Source organism: Zootermopsis nevadensis, unplaced genomic scaffold (genome assembly GCF_977971745.1).
Source record: "Zootermopsis nevadensis isolate Lab colony 2312 unplaced genomic scaffold, Znev_1.0 Znev_ptg000003l, whole genome shotgun sequence".
Lineage (NCBI taxonomy): Eukaryota > Metazoa > Arthropoda > Insecta > Blattodea > Termopsidae > Zootermopsis > Zootermopsis nevadensis.
The window spans coordinates 14,132,102-14,151,476 of NW_028259135.1; the positions used below are offsets into that span (position 1 = coordinate 14,132,102).

At 39.7% G+C, this 19,375-nt stretch overlaps 2 protein-coding genes across 2 annotated transcripts in view; both read right to left on the reverse strand.

Annotated features, from left to right (window-relative positions):
• Nucleotides 1-16,666, reverse strand: part of LOC110837620 (dietary and metabolic glutamate transporter) — a 60,280-nt gene extending 43,614 nt beyond the window's left edge. Inside the window, exon 1 of the mRNA XM_087342613.1 lies at nt 16,540-16,666. The gene's annotated coding sequence lies outside the window, so the exon portion shown is untranslated. The remainder of the gene's footprint in view (nt 1-16,539) is intronic.
• Nucleotides 13,745-19,053, reverse strand: LOC110837619 (uncharacterized). The gene is made up of 2 exons (XM_087342607.1): nt 18,772-19,053; nt 13,745-17,865 (listed from the first exon to the last, which is right to left on the reverse strand). Exons 1-2 carry the CDS (start codon nt 19,009-19,011, stop codon nt 16,495-16,497), a joined length of 1,611 nt encoding a protein of 536 aa, XP_087198733.1. The 5' UTR covers nt 19,012-19,053; the 3' UTR covers nt 13,745-16,494.
• Between the last annotated feature and the right edge of the window lie 322 nt (nt 19,054-19,375).

Here is a 19,375-nt window from a genome sequence, read left to right on the forward strand (position 1 = left end):
CAGCTGGTGTATGAATACCTTTGCCTTGTATGTTGCTTACTTTTTATTCCTGCTGTCTTCAATAAACGTGTTTTCAAGGAAACTGTAGTAACTGTTGTTATGGATTTTAAGTATCCATTTGAAGCTCTTCCATTTATTAGATTAATCTGACATTGGATTTCAGTCTATATTCCAGGGGCCAGAGAAATGTTCTGGCGGGCGGTTTTTTGTCCAATATGGGATCCGATCAAGAAACATTTTTCTGTATGAGTCATATGGAATTTTTACTAATATAGGACAGACCAGTAAATAGTAGCCTATGTTATTAATACAGTGTATGAGGTAAAAAGGAAATATTAATTTGAATGAGGATGTAGTGTAGTTAATGGCTTATAAAGGCGTAATTTGGGCACCAAGTATTAATTACGAGATCCATCCATACATTACGCTTTAATTATTTACAATATGTAGCTAAGGTACAAAGTTCACGTAGTTACGATATTAAATGTTATTTCCATCCACTGTAATGCATGACGGGTAAATTATATCTGGTGTCTGCGGTAATATAAAAAAAACATGAAAAAGAACGAGTTCTTTTAAACGTCTGTTTAAGATGATTAATCCCCATATCGTGTGAAAGAATCGAACATGTTGCAAAGAACAATAAGACAGAAACATTCTCACTAAAAGTAGGTTTCATTGAATAATAAGTGGCGATTCAACAGTTTGTTTGGATATGTTAAATAATTCATACTTCCACGCGCATTTAGGCCACCAGTACGGATAATTTATGGAGATTACAGAAGATCACTCATCTTTCTTCATCTCCCTGAAAGTTTCGAGATAATTATCTTACAAGAATTTTTTCCTCTGGTGTAATTGCAGTGTTGTTGTTTTTTATATCAGTATTGATTTCTGTCAGATACAAAGAGCGAATGGGAGGAAACGATAAGACAGAAAAGATATAAATGAATTGATTAGACCAACGTAATTACAATGGTTAGGAATTCCAATCATCTTTTTCGCCGTGTATATCGATTGAACTTGTTGAAACTTGGCGTGATGCAATAATCAGTCCTGTCACACGTTATTCGAATGTAATACAACTATAGAAAAGGTGGTTCTGATTGTGGTAATATACCTGCCTGTGTTATGTTGTCCAAGCTCCGTACGGTAGGTCGTGGTTTCCACGCCGAAGCTGGCGTGCACTAATCAGAATTGTCTGCAGACTTCAGAAATTTCAATGCCTTTAGATTAGCACCCGGGATCAGGAGCCCGAGGCTGCGTGACAGAAAAGTTTTTCATCCTTTAGAGCGAACGTATAGATGGGAGGATAATATTAAAATAGATAGTAAGTAAGTACTTTGTGGCGATGTGAATTTGATTAATCTGGATGAGTCTAGGGGTTCATTGGCGGGATTTTCTGACGACTTAGCGAATCTTTGGGTATCATAAAAAGCGGAGAATTTCTTTACTTGCTGATCGACTGTTAGGTTCTCAAGGGTGACTTTGTTTCATGGAATTGTTACTGCTAAATCAAAGAATGTTAAATGCAGGTGTCAGAACATCAGCACTGAATTTAGTTTGGAGAACTTTAACATTGTGTGACTTTCGGTGTTTAATTATTCGTATTTTTGGATCCCATGCGACGAATTCTTGGAAAGGCAGCGATAAAGAATGATTCTGTTGTGGTTTGTGACGGCGGTTCATTCAATGTAACCAATATTATGTTGGGCATTGCCAATTTTTTGGACATACACGACGTTTCGGGAGTTAACTTTACTCGCGCCTTCAGGTGACTGTAATTACGTCTGGGACATCTGATGGCCTAGTAGTTGTCGTATTGACTGAGAAGATCCCGGTTCGATCCCATCCTCACCTCTAACATTAAGCATAAAAAAGGAAAAATATCCGTCTGTTTTACGACAACCTGAAGACGTTAGCAGAGCAACATAAATTGTGATGTGTAAGACGCTCTTAGGGTACAGCGATGGACGTTTTTGTGTTCTGGTGTTTTCGAGTCGGGCTCTCTCGGTCGTGGAATTTAATCCCACCTGGGACAGTGCGTTTGTTGTACATATTATCATCCTATTCATCACGAACCCCTCCCCTATTCCTGTGAGTTAATTCCCATGCAGATTCCGTTCTGGTCGCGTTAACTCTGGAGTCGGGGGTCAAGATAAGTACTATTTTATCTGATGACAGGTTACAGTGGATGAAGGCTACGTATTTTGCATTTGTATCTCTAGAAAGGATCTAGGGGCAGACAGATGGTGGGAGGCAAAGCAAATGCTTGCTCCTGTTCTCGTTGTCCAATACCTCAGCGTCTCTTTAGCGTATTTTAAAGACACTTCGAATGGAAACCAACGCACAAAACCTCCGTGTACTGCACTAAATTATAGGGCCGTTATCTTAAAATAGACTCTTCTCCCATGTAACTTGTGTTAGCTTTGAAATCGTGTGCAAGAGTTACTAAATACGTTCTTATGAACATCTAGGACCCAAACGTCCGTGTATACTACACTCGATAAATTAAATTTTCTTGTTACTTTTTCAGATGCATTTCCATTCATTGTCATTCAGCACAAAAGGATTGTAGGAGATGGATGTAAAAAAAGTAGATTGAATGTTAATGTAGCTTTGCTGTTCCAACTGTGCAGTTATCATCTGTAGTTGGATTATATTCTTTAGCCTAGACTTGTATAAGAAGATACTGAATTGTTAAAATACCCACATGAAATGTGTCTGGAAGATCACTGTTCGTGTTACCATACCAATTACAGAGGTTTAGTTAACTCGACCTTTTTCACAGCACTGTTATTACTGTGGCAACATTTTATCTTGTACTCCAAAAGGAATACTTATTTATTTTTAAATTATGAAAGAACCCTGATAAAAACTATCTTCTTCTGAAAGCCACCTTGAAGCCATTTAATTTTGGTATTACCATGGAGGGGGGGACTGACGTGTTTCTGACGTGGTCTGAACGCGGCAGTTTTTTTGTTACTGAAGGGGCCGCACTATTCTAAAATAACATTCAACGTTCTTATTAAAACACGTACATAGCGCAGATACGGACTAGAATTGAGTTCACCCTATAGTCTCTACTTAGATCAGGGTGGTCCACCTTTTTTCCTCGCTCGGGCCAGAATAGTATTCCTGTTGGACCCAAGGGCCAAGAAACCCCTACTGTCAATATTTTTGCATTTTCGTTATCTTTAATAATACTTATTCAGAAATGACAAATTACCATCGCATATGCTGAAATATAAATTTTATGTAATTGCGCACAAACTATTACAGAGTTGTATATTATTTTAAATTTGCTCTTGCAACAGATTGTATCTCTCGCAATTTTTACCTGGAAAACTTAACACAGATTATTTGAACTCCGCTAGTGAAACCGCTTGTATCTGATACAATAAAAATCTGTTCCAGTAGAACGTACATCTTATGCTTTTAAAGTCAATGGCTTTAGTGAGAGCTCTGAGATGAATGTTCTTTTACCAGTGACGGAATATCAATTTCGAAAAAAAATGGGTTTGTATTAACTAGTAACAAATTAACAAATACTTTCGCGGGTCGGATTACAAGTGGTCGCGGGCTGACTTAAAGTATCCAGTACAAAATATAGTCCCAGAATCCGTGGAGTAATTTCGGAGATGAAACAAAAAGGAAAACGGACAGGTTGCATGGAAATTTACTGAACGTACAGGAACGGCAAACGAAAATAGATGTGTTTAAATTAGCAGAGCGATGACAGAGGTATCGTGAAGCAAAATATATCATTTCAGGTTCTCGCGACTAGTATGAGGTGTCTGATTTCTGGAATGTTGCAATGTGGAGTCTTGTAGACATTGACCGACGTTTCAGAGTAGCTTAATACCTCCATCATGAGTGCAGTAAGATTCCCCGAAACATAGGTCAGTATGTACCAGACTGCACGGCGTAACATCCCAGAAAACAGCCATCTTCAAAAGAGGCTGAGCATGGCACCGGCTTTATTGCTGTAGTAGTAGACTCTTCTCTTATTTAGACAAACATTTGTCTTCCACTTTTTCGTCATTCATCATAAAGCTAAGCCTGTCAGCGGTAAAGTTCAAAGGCTCGTGTACACCTCAACATAATATTCTCGTTAAGTTAGTCGCTCTGTTTGTTTAGAAAAGAGTAAACAGGAAGATTGAAAATACATGGCCCTCTTAACCTTCTAAATTGCATTTCAGTGTTTTCTTACTTTGTGAAGCAGAGGCCTTGAGAGGCCAACAGTCGCTTAGTAGGACAAATGTTGTGTACTTTGCATCGAAACCGAAGGTTCATTGCTGTGTTCACAATAGTTCGCCACTGGACCATGCACCTTTTCGTAGTTTTCTCTGGCCTGTAAACTAAAATTACTTTCACTTTCCGCCGTGTATGCCTGTTTAGTCCACAACTAAAATTCTGGAAATGTAGTTCACCTTAATGTTTGTCGCTTCTGTTTTCCGGCTTACTGCCATGATGAAGCTGAGGCTTGTTCTTCACAGCGGGTGCCCGATTCCAGTGAGGTTCGTGGTGGACGAATTGGCACAGGAGCAAGGGTTTTCACGAGTTCCTCGATCACCCCCCGCCAATCATCCTTCAACAATTGCTATGTAGTCGTCTGTTTACCCCATGAGGTGTGCGATAGTCCACGGCCCTAGTCCGGCATTTGGATGGTCTCTGAGTAAAGGCAGATTGGTTTTAGATTTCTGGTTCTTAACGGCATTCAGCTTACCGGTAATTCGGGCTTGGATAGTTGACATGTTTAGTGGTAAACTAGTATTTGTGGACAGTGTGGTTAAACTAAGGTGATGAAATTTTCTTTCGAAAACAGATGACTGGTACAAATATATGTTTTACCAGACAATATATTTTATTAATCTCTGAGTGCAATCAGACACGCTACAGGAACGAGTGTATGGAGGCGTGAATAATAGCCTACAAATGACATCAGAGCAGAAGCGTAAAGAATGTCCTCCGCGTATGACGTATTCCCATAGTTGCGTCACTAATTACCGTTACACGTGCTCGAATTTATATCTTACTGCGGTGCCGAGTGGCTCGCAGAACCATACAGGACCGCGTTTCCAGTCCGTGTCAGTGATGAATCGCTCGGCAGCGGCAAATGCTTTTTGTTCGTCAATTGGAACTTTTTAAAATTTTTAAAAACTGGAGCCGTTTAGTTTTCGTCACAGTAGCGACGGGCAAAATGACCCTTTTTGTCTGTCCTCCTGCCAAACGCTCCATGAACAAATCTTCGTATAATTTCATTATGTAGTGCGCGCCATTTCTCGGCGGGGGTGAGGGGGTTTGTATCCAACTTCTGGGGCTGAGCTGGAGGTCTTGGTTCATTATCAGGGTAACCGTTTGCGAGTTTATGTTCTTCTCAACGTACGTAGTTGGCATTCCTGTTTCGTATTCGGGAGGCGAAGGTGTTGACTGAGGATTTCGTGTGTTTACTCAGTCCCTCCAGGTAAATGTCAGGAAATCCGAGTCAGAATTACTACATTTTTAAATAAATGACATGTATTTTGATGTAGCTATCTTTGTATAAAATATAAGTCAGTGCGATTAATCAACACTTACTTAATAATTTTTTTAAGTATAGAATATTTTCACGAAGGTCCCAGGCTTACCGATAAAAATAACACCATCCGGATCTGGAGGAAGAATTCTTGTCCACCCCTGCGCTATTGGGTAACTAAATACGAGAATGTTACTCCTTATCCTCTTCGTGTCCATGATTTTGAAACGTGTCCACACATGCCAGAGTGGAATAATACTGCGTGTGGTGTGGACTGGAATTACTTTTGTGTAACTAAAGAACTTTATTCTCTGCGGTGTTGTGAGAAAACAAGATGATTTATTACAGCATCGTCGACAAGGCTACTGCAAGGTCCGTGTCCCGGAGTCTTAGGCTTTTTTTTTTTTAGTAAATCGAGAACATTTCCGTTTTATGTCACTAAGTTAACTGTTTGAGATGAGATGGTAAAGTTGCGTCATATTGTGATATAATAATTGTTTAAATCTTGTCCGTCTAATCACAATAAATTCTTATTAAATATTCAAACACGGCAATACTTCCAGACAGATGTAACTCCTCTACAACTTTCATTTCTGGCTGATACAAAAACAACAAAAAACGTTCACCCACACTAAAGTCATATTGAGCATGTACATATACAGAACAACATCAAATATGTTATTAAAATGGAATAAAATCTGGAAAAGAACATCGTTTGATATCTGATAAACATCTGATAAAAAATGTACGCTAAACTAAAATAATATATAGAAAATTGCATTTAAGAAATTGTATTTAAGTTATTATTGATTTGAATCTTTATATAATTATATACACCTGAAGATAGTTCTTTTAGGAACTGAAACATGTCGTGAAAAATGATGATCTAATGTAAATCGAATATTTCGATAAAGAACATCATTTAATATTTTAAATATTTTAAATGTTAATTATTGTAATATTTTAATATTAATAAGAATTTATTGTTTGAGATGGTTTAAATGCAGACAAGAAACTGTTATTAATTATATTTGAGGTTCTGACAGTGATAAACATGTCCAGGTTCTTCTGGGTCGTGACGCTTCAACGCTGAAGATAGAAAAAATATAATATTTTTTTACCTATGAGTGTATACACGATGTTAACGATCTCCTATAAGAACAAGAGGATGTCCGCGTACTGGAGCGCGTAGGGTTGAGAAAGAGCGGAAGTAATGGGAGAACGGAAAAAATTGCGCATCGAGGAGTTTCATAATTTTTGCTGTTCACGAAATATCAGGAGGATGAGATTGGCGGGTCATGCAGTTTGCATGGAAGATATGAGAAATGGATAGGTTTTAGTCGGAAAACTGCAAAGGTAGTTACTGTCATCTAGTCGTAGATGGTAGCATAATATTAAAAAGTATCTTGAGGAGGGTTTAAGTGTGTGGACTGAAGTAATCTGAATCAGGGTAGTGCACGAATACGGTCATGAACCGTCAGTTGCGTTAAAAAGGCGGGAAATTACATGACCATAAGAGCGGTTAACAGGTTTTCCAGGTCTCTGCTCTGTGGACTTGGCTAGGAAGCAACCGTTGTCTTCTTTGATATATCGCAATATGGGCCTGGAAGGATTGGAGAAAGCTACGAAAAACCTCCGGACACATTCGATTCTGGGGCCTGCCAAAGACGATGGAGGAGTTCTAAACGACTGCTGCAAGGCTTGTTCACACACAGCCAGTAATTTAATCGAGTAGCGAGTAGTAACTAACACTAAAATGGTTTAGTCGCTTTTAATGTGTCCGGATTAGTACAGTTGAGCGTTCGAATTCACGCAAGATGGACAGACGACACCGTGCAGTTATAAATAGTGGTATCAGAAACCTTGCAATTTTTTTTATTAGAGGAAATTGAATTACTTTGTGTTTCTCTCATTTCTGAATAGATATTTCTTAATGACTCATCCAATAAGTGGAATCATTTTATTGTTGGAACGTAAACTGCATCAACCCCAGCTCCAGATTTCTTGGAATCTTTAATTTTCTTTAATTCCTGCGAATAGGTTGACCTGATGTTCTCGATTTTCAACTTTATCTCATTTTCTGTAAATCCAGGTATATTCATAGTTTTCTCCAAACTCAGGTACGCAGCTTGTTTTGCTTGTCTGGTTTTATACAGTTCACTTTTCACATTCCACAGCGATTCATGATTTAAATATTCAGTAATAAAACGAATTGTCATCTCTTCATTCCAGCGCGTCATTTTGGCTACTAATGAACTTGACTAAACAAACGTGTTCAGACATGTCCCGAGCTCAGTTGTGGGGGAAGCCTACTCGACCAAGAAAATATAATGAAATGAATCTACTCGACTAAATCGTTTCACTAAACTACTCGACTAAATTACTGGCTGTGTGTGAACAAGCCTTTACGGAGGCGTACGAGGAGAAACGTTTATTTAGACTTAAAGGCTTTGGCTAATAGTCTGAATGTGTTTATAAATGAACGGAATTTAAACCTTCTGTTGTGTACGCGCCGGCATTTTGAATTAACCCTTAGTGTGGCTTCATATAAGGAATGGGAATTCTGTTGTTTTATGTTGTCGGATACCCCATCGTCTTCGCTGTGGTCACACAGGTCTGCAAGATGTTCAGTGCTCCGTAATTGTTAAAAACAGATGACTAAGTGGAAAGAGTTGTCTGTGTAACATCTGAGGTAAAGTCTTCATTTCTCTCTCACGCACTTGACCGTAAGAACCGGATGATAGATGGACGTTTCCTGTAAATTATCTTTTATTCATACCATTCTGAGTGGTAACACTGCATTGTGGGATAACTCAGTCTTGTTCATGTCTACTGTACATTGTGTACCTAACGATTTCAGGGCTGAATCTTCTCTTAGCGACTTCAACGGTAATGACAACTTAATGTAGTTCGTAGGAATATCGAGTTTCTGTTGTACAGTTCTTGAGTGCATCTCGAGACTGATAGGTGCTCAGGGACCCCTCCCCTTTCTTTTGGCAACCTCGTCGTGTCTTGTAAGACAGGATCGACACCAAAGCAACAAACAGGAAGCTCTTTGTTGCGATATCCTGGACTCAGGGTACGTCATTGGATGATACGATAAGTCACCAGAAATCTCTCCGTAGGGTTATTTATTTCAAGACTTATATCCTGTTACTAAGTGATAATTTTAAAATCGATATTGCTATTGTTTGGATGTCAACTGTCAGCTGTTTCTAAAGGAACTCCTGTTGATGGTTGCTAGTTGTGTCGGTGTGAATCCTTTGTTGTGGTCAGCCACGGGGAAAGCGAGGAACTAGCGGAAATGTCACTAGCTTCCATAATGAGAGGAACCGTTGGACGAAATGGCTTCCTTTTGTTTAGATCGAAGCACCAAACCGTATAGAACACGAAGGAAAGTGGAAAAGGACTGTGTGATTTTTCGATTGAATACTCGTATCTAGCTCGGCGTTTGTTACAAAACGTTGGAATTCATTGCTACACTTTTTCACCCTGTTACCCGAAATCAATGAGAACATTCTGTTTGGGGTTTAATGTGTTACTTTTCTTTATTTGCAGAAAGAAATAGAATGAATGTGTGAAGCGATATCATCCTTTCGATTTTAGGACACGAATTTAATGGAAGCAGGAAAATTAATTGTTGATGTTGGTTTTCTGGGTTGTAACGCCGTGTAGACCTGCAAGTCCACTCGCCGTTGCAATCCGTAAGACCAACATCGACGTCTTCACCGCCGTGAGGACCCCAAATCTTATACAAGAAAATAAATGTTTCTTGCAGAACATTAAATTTCACAAGTCTGTTAAGTTGTTAAAGTTATGCTTGCATTATTCATGAAGCTTATTAAAACATTTACATCAGATTGACCTAATATACGGGTAGTTAGAGACATTAAGAGTCTTTTTGTGTGAGATATAAACTGTCATTATTTCAATATACTTTGTCGAAAGCGGGGCGAAGGATGGGTTCCTTAACCTTTCTTATATGACTACAATAAACTTTCTGAGAACGTTTCTTTATTGCAGACTGCAAATATAATAGTCATAATACGACTTCCTGGCCCATATTTCATTAATGACAAATGTGAATTCAAATGGGAAGTAATTCTGTGCATTGTTATGATTTCATTACTGTCATTGTGTTTATAGCGTTATTGTTCTTCAGGCGCAGAGCATTACTAACCCAGTTCTTGTTCGCTTAACACTGTCGGTTGTATAAACGTAGCTAAATAACGAGCAGACGCTGACAATCGAACAGCCACTCAGTTATTGTCGTTACGGATACGGTCCCAAACGAAACTGTGACGGTCGAAAGTTGTTGAAAGAAACCAGGAACCAAGAGAACTCTGCCGGTGAGTTCCCAACGGATTTGTTTACGCGTTTAATAGATAACGTGACTCCTATTTAAAGTATCTACAATTCGTGCTGGACCTATCAGAGGCAACGCTTGTAAAGTATGGAACATAGTCCGGTGAAACACTGAGTAAAATATGCCAGCGTTAAAATATTACATTGTTACGGTAGAATGAACACAGGACAGGTACATTGTCTCTAAAGAATTGTTAACACGGTGCATGGCCAAAGTTAGTGCAAGAAGGGCGTTTGTCATCTTGGCATGATGGAACGTAACGCACATATCCCTGAACTAGTCGCTAATTCTTCGATTATTTAACAATGCTATTTAAATACGTAACTTAAATAGCGCTGAATGATATGAGAATATAATAATGAATGTGATTGGGTAGAAACTTTCCCTATCACAGTGGCCGCTTGTGTAAGGCATGCATCTTGACATCTGGAACACTGGGATCTTGAGTTCGAGACATGGATTTTTGTCCATTTATTTCTATGTCGTTTTGTCTGTGTTGGTAGAGACCCTGCGACGGACTGACCCCACGTCCGAGGAGCCTATTAAATATCGACAAATTTAAAGAACCATTCAGGAAATTTTTCTGTAAAGGCCAGAGCTCTTAAGTGGTGCATTGCGCCCATGTAGATCTACTGGTTATGAGAAGCGATGGCAGAGTAGGTAAGAGGTGATAAGAAAAACAGTCGAAGGTTAAGGCTGTCCGGATCGGTGGTTTTGCGTGTAGCTATGAGCCTCTTCCGCAAAGACCTCTCTGTTACGAAGCTCTTAGCCATAAAGAACCATTGAGATACAATTAGAAATGGACTAATCCATGAATTCGCTTGGAGCAAAGAACCAGAAAAGCGTCACTAGACTCGAAATTTTAACAAATGTATTCACAAACGAAGTCTGGTGTACTCCAGGGCATCAAACCTGCTCGGTGTATCAGTGTGAGGGAATGAGAAATAAGGACGTGATTAAAGAGGCAGCCTATCTATCCGAACCAGTGAACGAAGTAATCAGGCAGTGACGTCGAGCAATCTCTGATAATGAGAGGCGATGAAGATGCGCAACACATCCGTGCCGCAGGCGGAATTCAAACCCACGGCTCCGAGAATAGCGATCATCATGCTAACGACCAGAGTCAACACGAGTGCCAATTTGTACTACGCATTTCCCAAACGCGTCAGCTGTAGTATGGTTGAACCACAGTTGCTGCAGACATGATAAATATTTGGTTATGAAGCTGATCAGCACTGCAGATACGGATATTTTCATCGTATTTTTGGCCGGTCTGAAGTTCGATTCCATACAGAAATAGGACCCTTCTCTTCATGGACCATGTCCACGTCTGTGGAACCGACACAATTTCTTATCCAATGGGGTTAAATCACCGAAGCTGACCTTTCACCCTCCCTGTAGTGACAATTGGCGAGGTTGGAAGTGCCTGGCGATTTATATACATTGTCTTATTGTCTAAATACGTCTTCGCGCCGTGATGCTTTTCTTTTATTGTCTAAAGGAAGTGAAGTTGTTATGAAAATGTACGTGGGCGCGGGGGCAAATTTCTAGGAATTCTTGACGTCGGTTCTAGGAGGTGAGCCGTCACTCCCGCTGTCCAATTAATTTTCCCCCCTTATTCAATGCCCTCGTGATGGAAGAACCTCTGAAACGTCGGTAAACGTCTACCAGACTACACGGCGCAACAACCCATCGCCGTGAAAAAGTGAAATCCTACAACTAGTGAAGTCTTTGAAGCTGAGGATTGCATAAACAATATTTAAACAATTACTTCTTACTGCAAAGAAGACACACTTCGTTATTAAAAATATGAGTTGATTAATGCGGTTTAGGAAAATAATCGCTGTTTACTCTGAGAATAATGGGAAACCATACACTTTGTGGGTAAAATGCAGATTTACTTAACGTTAAAGCAGACGGCACATATAATTACCATTAGGCCTTGAATGGTTAAAGCCTTATAACGCCGTGTGGACTTGTAGGTAGGTACAATCGTTTCAGAGGAAAATACTGACTTTATTTTAACCGCCTTGATAAACTGAAATATCGTACAAATATGCGAGTAAGTGTATTATGTACCACTCTGAGTTTACTTTAGAGGATTAAATTGAGTTGAAGTTTGCGAACAAATAGGCTTAAATTTTACTTTTGCGCAAAGAATGTGTAGAAACTAATCTTTTGCCAGATTTCAGTTCTTTGTCATGACACGTGATTTAATTTACGTTTGCATGGAGAATCACTGACCTCCTAGGCCACATTCACACGTTTCTGGATCTAATGGTTAACCCGAAGGATCTTCTGCCCCTAAGAGAGTGCTGTTCTTTTGTTTGAAACAATGTATCTTATTAAAGATGGTCAGCGTTCTGCGCATTATCTGCCATATACAGAGGAGATTATGAATGGCATCATTTCCGTTGTACAGGCATGAATAGAAGATCATTAAAGAACTATCATCAGCTTCAGCTGCTGTCCATTTGAAATATCAGTGCACTCATCTTGCCGTCCATCCATCCATTTTTAAGTCGCACTGTTTCGCTCTAATTCATTTACACAGCTGGCCAGCGCACCAGTTTTAATAATGAGGGATGTAAATCATCCTGTTTTATAGAAATGTAGGGTACCGGTGTTAAATAAAATGTTCACAAAAGCTGTGTTCTACTCAATGCGTATAACAGTAGTACCCTATGGCACGTGTTTCCATTTTTGCGGTATAATAATTTATATTATATTAAAATATCTTTGCCTAGAATGGTTACGTCTTCGTGAATTACCATCTTTGGCGGTATTAAGCTGAAATATTACATAAAGTGTGGTCATAATATTTGTTTAGTAAAAATTTTAACTTTCCTTAGTATTTAGAATGTTGAACAAAAACCAAAATACTTTATTTTAATTTTAGTTTTTAGTGTTATTAAAATATGTCTACTGTCTACCTCGAGCTGTCTTTACAGATGAAACAACGTGTTCTTTTGAATTATTCTTAGGATATCTGTGATGATGGATTGGGAGACTTATTAAGTTCGGCGTTCGCGATTAAGCAGATTATTCATTTTTGCTGTGTAAACATGTGACTTGACTTAGTCTCAGATAATGGAATCGATTTAAATGAATTGATCTCGGAACTCTCACCCTGCCCCTTTCTACCGAAAAACTGTTCTTGAAATGTCTTATTTAGCCAGTGACAACTGATACAGGCTTGCGTGAAACAATCTGAGTTGCCTCCAGCTCCATCAAACCGCGGAGCCTAGTGATGTGGCATCTACAGATAACTTTTCTCCATTGACACTGTCATAAAAATGACCAATGGCATTCATCTTACATGAGCCACATAAATCCATTGATTTCTGGCCTTTCGGTATATTGATTTCGGAAGACGAGTGAGGTTTAGCTTTTCACCAATGTCTCTAGTTTTGTTTTGTTATTATCAGTGGCTCTACAGTCCTTGAAGGACCTTGGCCCCGTCACACATGGGAGATTTCTTAATCTGTTCAGACATTTGGTCTCGATTTCTCTTCTCCGCTTTTTAATTCCCATGCAAATTTGATTTATTATACTTTCTGTTAACATCGATGTTATCGAGAAATTATATTTCTACTCGCCGGTCTAGATTTCCTTCTTTGATGCGGTTTTAGTGGGCGAATCTTTTCAATGTAAACGATGTCATATCTTGTCATTTGGCTGAAAAAAGTAATGAAAGCGGAATAGAACCAGTCATGATAGCTCTCGTGGATTAAGCCCCTGATTTCTGTTTTACGAATCACAACCCTAGTATAGTTTTTCGTGAAGATGTGCGTCTGCATGTTTTTTTCTCGCTGTTGATTTCTTAGTTCATTTTTTCGTGAAATGAGAACTAAAGCACGTAGGGGAGGAGTTTCAACGCTTGGATGAAGCTCAAACCAGATATTTTTATTGTATTTGTAACTAGTCATGAAAAAGTATTTAAAACAATACAACATGAATATATCGTACTGTGAAATTGTATGCAAATGCCCGCTGCTTCGACCGGTTGAACTATAATTGTGAAACAGACAGGCAACAGCGTGGAACTGATTAACGGGTATTAATCTTATCGAGAAAGCTAATGTGAGGAACTTGCGGCCTTCAGATTATACCCTGAAGGTAGAGGCAGTATGTTCCTCAAGAAGTTTGCAACCACCACAATCTGAACTCTCGCCGCCATGAAAAGCTCGAATATCATTTTCTGACAAGTTTTTGGCAATTTTCTCTAGTCTTGCCCTGAGAATGCCGACGTAGTATCTTCAAGTAGACACGATACTTCTAACGTCTCATTCCACGCCGTACCTGCGCATTCTGCAGCTGAAACAGCGTCGTTATAGGCCTATTACTCAAGGATCAGTTGACGGCCCACAAGATAATATTCTGAGTGACGTGAAGGTAGTTAATGCCTGCGAATTCTCGAATCTCGGAAACCGCTTTGTTGCGAAAGCATGCCACCAAGTTGTTGACTGTGACCGCCTCAACATCTGATGTTCGCGCTTGACGGCTCTGAGAACGACCAGCGAGGGCAAATCAGTTCCGTCGTGACTGCTCGTGCTTGATTGTCGAATCGTGTGTCGTCGGAACTAAGCACAAATGTTGTTTGTCTTTAAACGAAACGAACTATAAAATCACGTTTTCCTTACTTTATCTCCTTTACATGTATGTTCCCGTATTGTTTTCTTTTTTAATTTTATCTTTCGAAAAAGACGAAGAAAGTTAGAGAGAGAAAAACAAAGTAATTAATCTACATAGTTAACCTCAGGGACTGGGAATGGAAGTAGAAAATTCTTGTATCTGCGCTACAAAATATTTTACGTCACGTAACGTATGTTCAGTGCGACGAAACATTTGCAATAAAAACTGATTTAATGGTACGGAAAGAACTCCTTAAATACTCTTTGTTCCTGTTAAACTTTCTTACTGGAATCGTTTATATACGTGGGGTAATATCTCCTGAACGGGATTCGGCCTCTTGCGCGGGCCAAATTGTGTGTGTGTGGGGGGGAGTGGATTGGATTCATGTGGCTGATGATATGGACCGATGACGAGCTGTTTTGAACGCAATGATTAACCCTAAGTTTCCATAAAAGGCGGATATTCTTGACTAGTTCAGCTATTGTCAGCTTCTCAAGAAGGTCCCTTCGCATTTACTTTAGTCCAAGCAGCGAATAGATATCTTTCCTTTTTGTTTTGCAAATTTAAATGTATTTTCAATAAGGATTCAGGATTATGATGACGAGGCCTGCATATCAGTGACAAAACATAAAAGTTTTTATTTTGTGACAAAGTAAATGCATTTATTGCCATCATTTACTGTCAGTAAGAACGGGTCCTGGACTTCACTTTTATTAAAATCTGCTAAGTTTGTGCAGTTTCAGAGACTGGACGATCATATGCACATTGTAAAATATTCCAAATTATCGATATACCGTTGTGACGGTGCCCAGGCGTACACAATAATTCATCTTGTTATTTGTGAACATTTATATTTCAAATTCAGTTATCGAAACTAAGTTATTTACTGGTTTATTCTACTTCTCCTTTTCATTTGCTTAAGTTGCTTTTCCACACGAAACATTTTAAACGTGTGTTTATTTTTTCACATTCGTTCCTGTAATGGTAAATTTACTTTCATATGCGTAGCGTCTTGTGCCATTTACACACTCATACGCCATTTAAATTACTTAAAAATATTTCAGTATGCAAATTTGTTAGTATGAAATGCAATGAAGTCGTATACTGTAACAGGAGCTTTTGGCAGAATTGTAAATGAAATGTTAAAAATCCATGTTTTTTCAAGTTACTGCGAAATGACGATTACAGCGAGACTTGGAAACCGTAAAATTGACCGAGTAAACAGTGAGCACTAAGGCTTAACTTTCCACCATTATTACACGAATTTGACGGAATAGGACGAACTTGATTTCGGCGAAGTTTGAACGAAATCGAGACCTTTCTGTGCTTTTCGTCGCGTTCTTCTGCTTAAACAATTGAAGTTAGCATTAACATTTTCCGTTTGATTTAAAATTTAAATGATTCGACAGTTTAAATAAAATTGTCCCGTATTAAATTATATCTCTGGTGAAGTTTATATATGTTTTGAAGCCTCTTGCTTGCCTCCATCATCAGGTCATTCAGGTCCTGGTAACTGAATCAGCAGATACTTCTGAAACGACGGTAAACCCGGAAGACAGCCATGTTCATACTCCCCGCCGTGAGAACCTCAGATCCTAAATATAAATGCAAATCGTGCATGACACTTACGTTATGTATACATAAGTATGAATTAAGCGAGTCTGTGAGTGAATTTACAGAGGCTCGCACCTTCGTATGTGACAGTGAGTCGGTTAGTTTTGTAACAGTGGAGTAGATAAACACATAAAAACCAAATAACGAAAACAATTCAAAATCAGCTTTAGTAACAGTTTGTTTAGTTACTTAAAGCGACACAGTTCGTGTCATTTTACTTAGCGCGTTTGTTCACGCAATATGCGTAACAAATAAAGAACACGTGTCTCGAAGCGATAAAATTTACGTACTTTTCTCCCTAATTATATTTGGCTTTGGGACAGTTTTCAGAAAACATTTAATTTTGTACGTGATTTCTACCCTAAACAAGGTACAGATTTTTCAGTACTGCCACTAGTCTTCTTACCAGTTGGTTAGCGTATCTGAGCACCAGAGCGTCTCGTTTCTTGTACTTCAAGAAGTTATTGTGACAGCCTGGTACAGTGTCTGAGGAACAGGTAGCTCGGTAGTGATTCATCTGAGCAACGTTTATGTCCAGCACAAGGTTCCGGGCTGTTGATGGCCTCAGAATTCTTAAAGTGTAATGATTAAACACTGTGAGCGCACCGTCTGTTGATACAAAACTCTTTACAGATTCTAGTCCCGGACTGAAATTAGCACTCCTTGTAGTATGCCTGAGGATATGATGATATTTTGGTACATCACTTTGGTCAGTTACAGGGAAATCGTCAAAGAAATATGCGTTGCGCACTGAGAATGATGAATATTTATCAAGTAAGTTAGGATTTTCTGAAAATAATTCTTGGAACATGGCGTTCCAGGTTGAAGTCTTTACTGGTACTATAACTTCGTCAACGTCTACCGGAAGTACGAAACGATGCGAATACAAGTTCCGGTAGTAACAGTCATTATAGGGCACTAGTTCATCTCGCCTCTTTTGCCAAAGATTTGTCTTCAGGTACCTGGACCTTTGTCTTGGTCTGTTTGGCTGTTTGCCCGGTAAACTCAATGGAATGACTTCGAGAACACCGATACTGGAATAGTATTCTAAAACACGCTTCAGATTTGGATGCACACTGTAAACATAAACGAAGAACTTATCTGCACCTAATATTAGATTCAGTTCTAACCATTCCGCAATTCTTACCGACATATCTCGCCTTTGGAAGTCAAGGCCTTTTACACAAACTGCGAAGTCTCTCCGAGATTCCGACGACGAGATCTGAGGTGTGTGTATTGGTAAAAACGTTCTGGGAGACTCACAGGGCTTCATTGTCACAGAAACACCGAGAGGAAAGCGTTCTCTTTTAACTGTATCAATGCTGATATTTCTTGGTACTGGACAGCTGAACATCACTGGGTTGTCAGAGTCTATGCTGGCGTTGCTGTCCCATTGTGAGGCCCATATATCGAGACGCAATGCTTCCAGCACGAGGACTTCTCTGTCGTACCAAATCTGGCAGTAGATGGAGGCGTTCCTGTGGCCCTCGACCATACTAATGATTCGGACGTAGTGATAGTTGTCAAGCCTAGCATCGTAGTGGGCCGAGAACAGGTGTAGGCCTGAATGAGGTGGGCTTTGCCAGTAGGCGTTGATGCGATGGATCTGGGAGGACATGGGTCGCATACCGAGAAGGTTATTGCAGACGATCTGTTCTCTCTGCTCCATTTCCACTTGACGCTCCAGCGAGTATGCAACAATGGTTTGCGGTGGCGACCTCAGAAATGCTCCCTGAAATAAAGACAGGTTTATGAGTGTGACTTCAGAGAAACAGGCAACCCACGCACACGCAGACTGAGGGGATCCACATTTTTTTATTAAAAACGCAAAAATACAAATAAATATGCTGAGATAGCTCAGCCAGGTTCCGGGCGGCCAAGGCACAATTCCTACAAAGTCCACCCGGGTGTGCCTTTTATTCAGGGGCCTTAGCACGAGATTGGACACTCATCTTCACCTAGTGCCGAGGTTAAGAATGCCAGGAGCTGTACCTTCACTTCCCAACACGTCTTCATGGCGTGGCGCACTTCTGCTAAAAAATGTTAAAATTGTGCGCGCCTTCCCACCCGTTGTCACGTGTAAGTGCAATGTCTGATACAGTCCCATTTATTTTTATGTTTTATTGTCGACAATAATTAAAAGATTGTCTTTGCAATTATTACTCATGTGCATGAAATTGTACATTTATTTAATTTCTCTTTTATTTGCTGTCATGTTATGCTTCTGTTATTCACATGCTGATTTCCAGTTAGTTGACTCGAATGATAGATTCTACCATATTAGTAAAGCCAAAGCGTTTTGGCATGTTGGAGTGGAGACCTGGTCTTAAATTAAGCATGATGCATTTTAAAATTATGTATCTTCATACGCACCAAAGCAGTAAGCAGACCAATAACAGATATAGGCATATCAGCGTAAAACAGTAGCTCATTAAATAAGCTTATTATAGAATATTCAGTATAACATTTTTTAACTGCAGATAAATACGAGAAGAGAGACGTTTGGCTTCATTATTAATTGTATTAATAATCATCCTTTCATTTGAGATAATGGCAGCGTTGTCACATTAACCACAAATAAAACATTTGGGCTCAAAAAATCTATAAAATTAAATTTTATTTCTATAAGCTTACGCACCGGTGTGTCCAGGTCGTTATCAGCTGTGTGGATGGTGTTGAAGGTTTTCTCCAGGCCGAAAGGGGGTACAGTGGTGATCGATCCCAGAAACTCTGTATTCAGAAAACCAGCAAGAGTAAGGCAGATACACGCGAAGAGGAGTCCGGCGAGCCAGTGGGTTCGTCGCAGTGTCTGCGCCGATCCTCGGCGAAAGATCTGGCAGCAGCAGCCTCGCGTGGAGCCGAGCTTCAGCTGCGGCATTCTTCGCCACACTGGTCGCTCGCTCCTCCAGCAGACGCGCCCCCTACCTGCAGCCGCTGTGGGCAGGGCTCCAAGTTCACGAAATACAAGTACACAAAGGGAGGGAAGGTGTACTGTGTTGCAGGGGCTTTGCAAATTTTGCGTGTGCCATTGGTCTTGATGTTAGTTGCGTTACGTTTCGCGATCAGTAGTCTTGTGTGAGGTTTGAGGCTTTTGCGACTGTGAAAATATACATCGTGGTCTTGTGGGTTGGGACACCGTGTTAATGTTGGTTGTTATCTGCGTTTCGGAACGTATCTTCTCCATCCTCGAGGTCGAAGTATTCTCCGAAACGTTGCTGATTACACCTACACAATTTATTCGG

Excerpts from the sequence above, each read along its gene's own strand:
- LOC110837619 (XM_087342607.1), bottom strand. The coding sequence starts at position 19,011 with ATGCCGCAGCTGAAGCTCGGCTCCACGCGAGGCTGCTGCTGCCAGATC. Across the intron at positions 17,866-18,771 it reads ATAACGACCTGGACACACCG|GGAGCATTTCTGAGGTCGCC; the intron begins GTGCGTAAGCTT and ends TCTTTATTTCAG.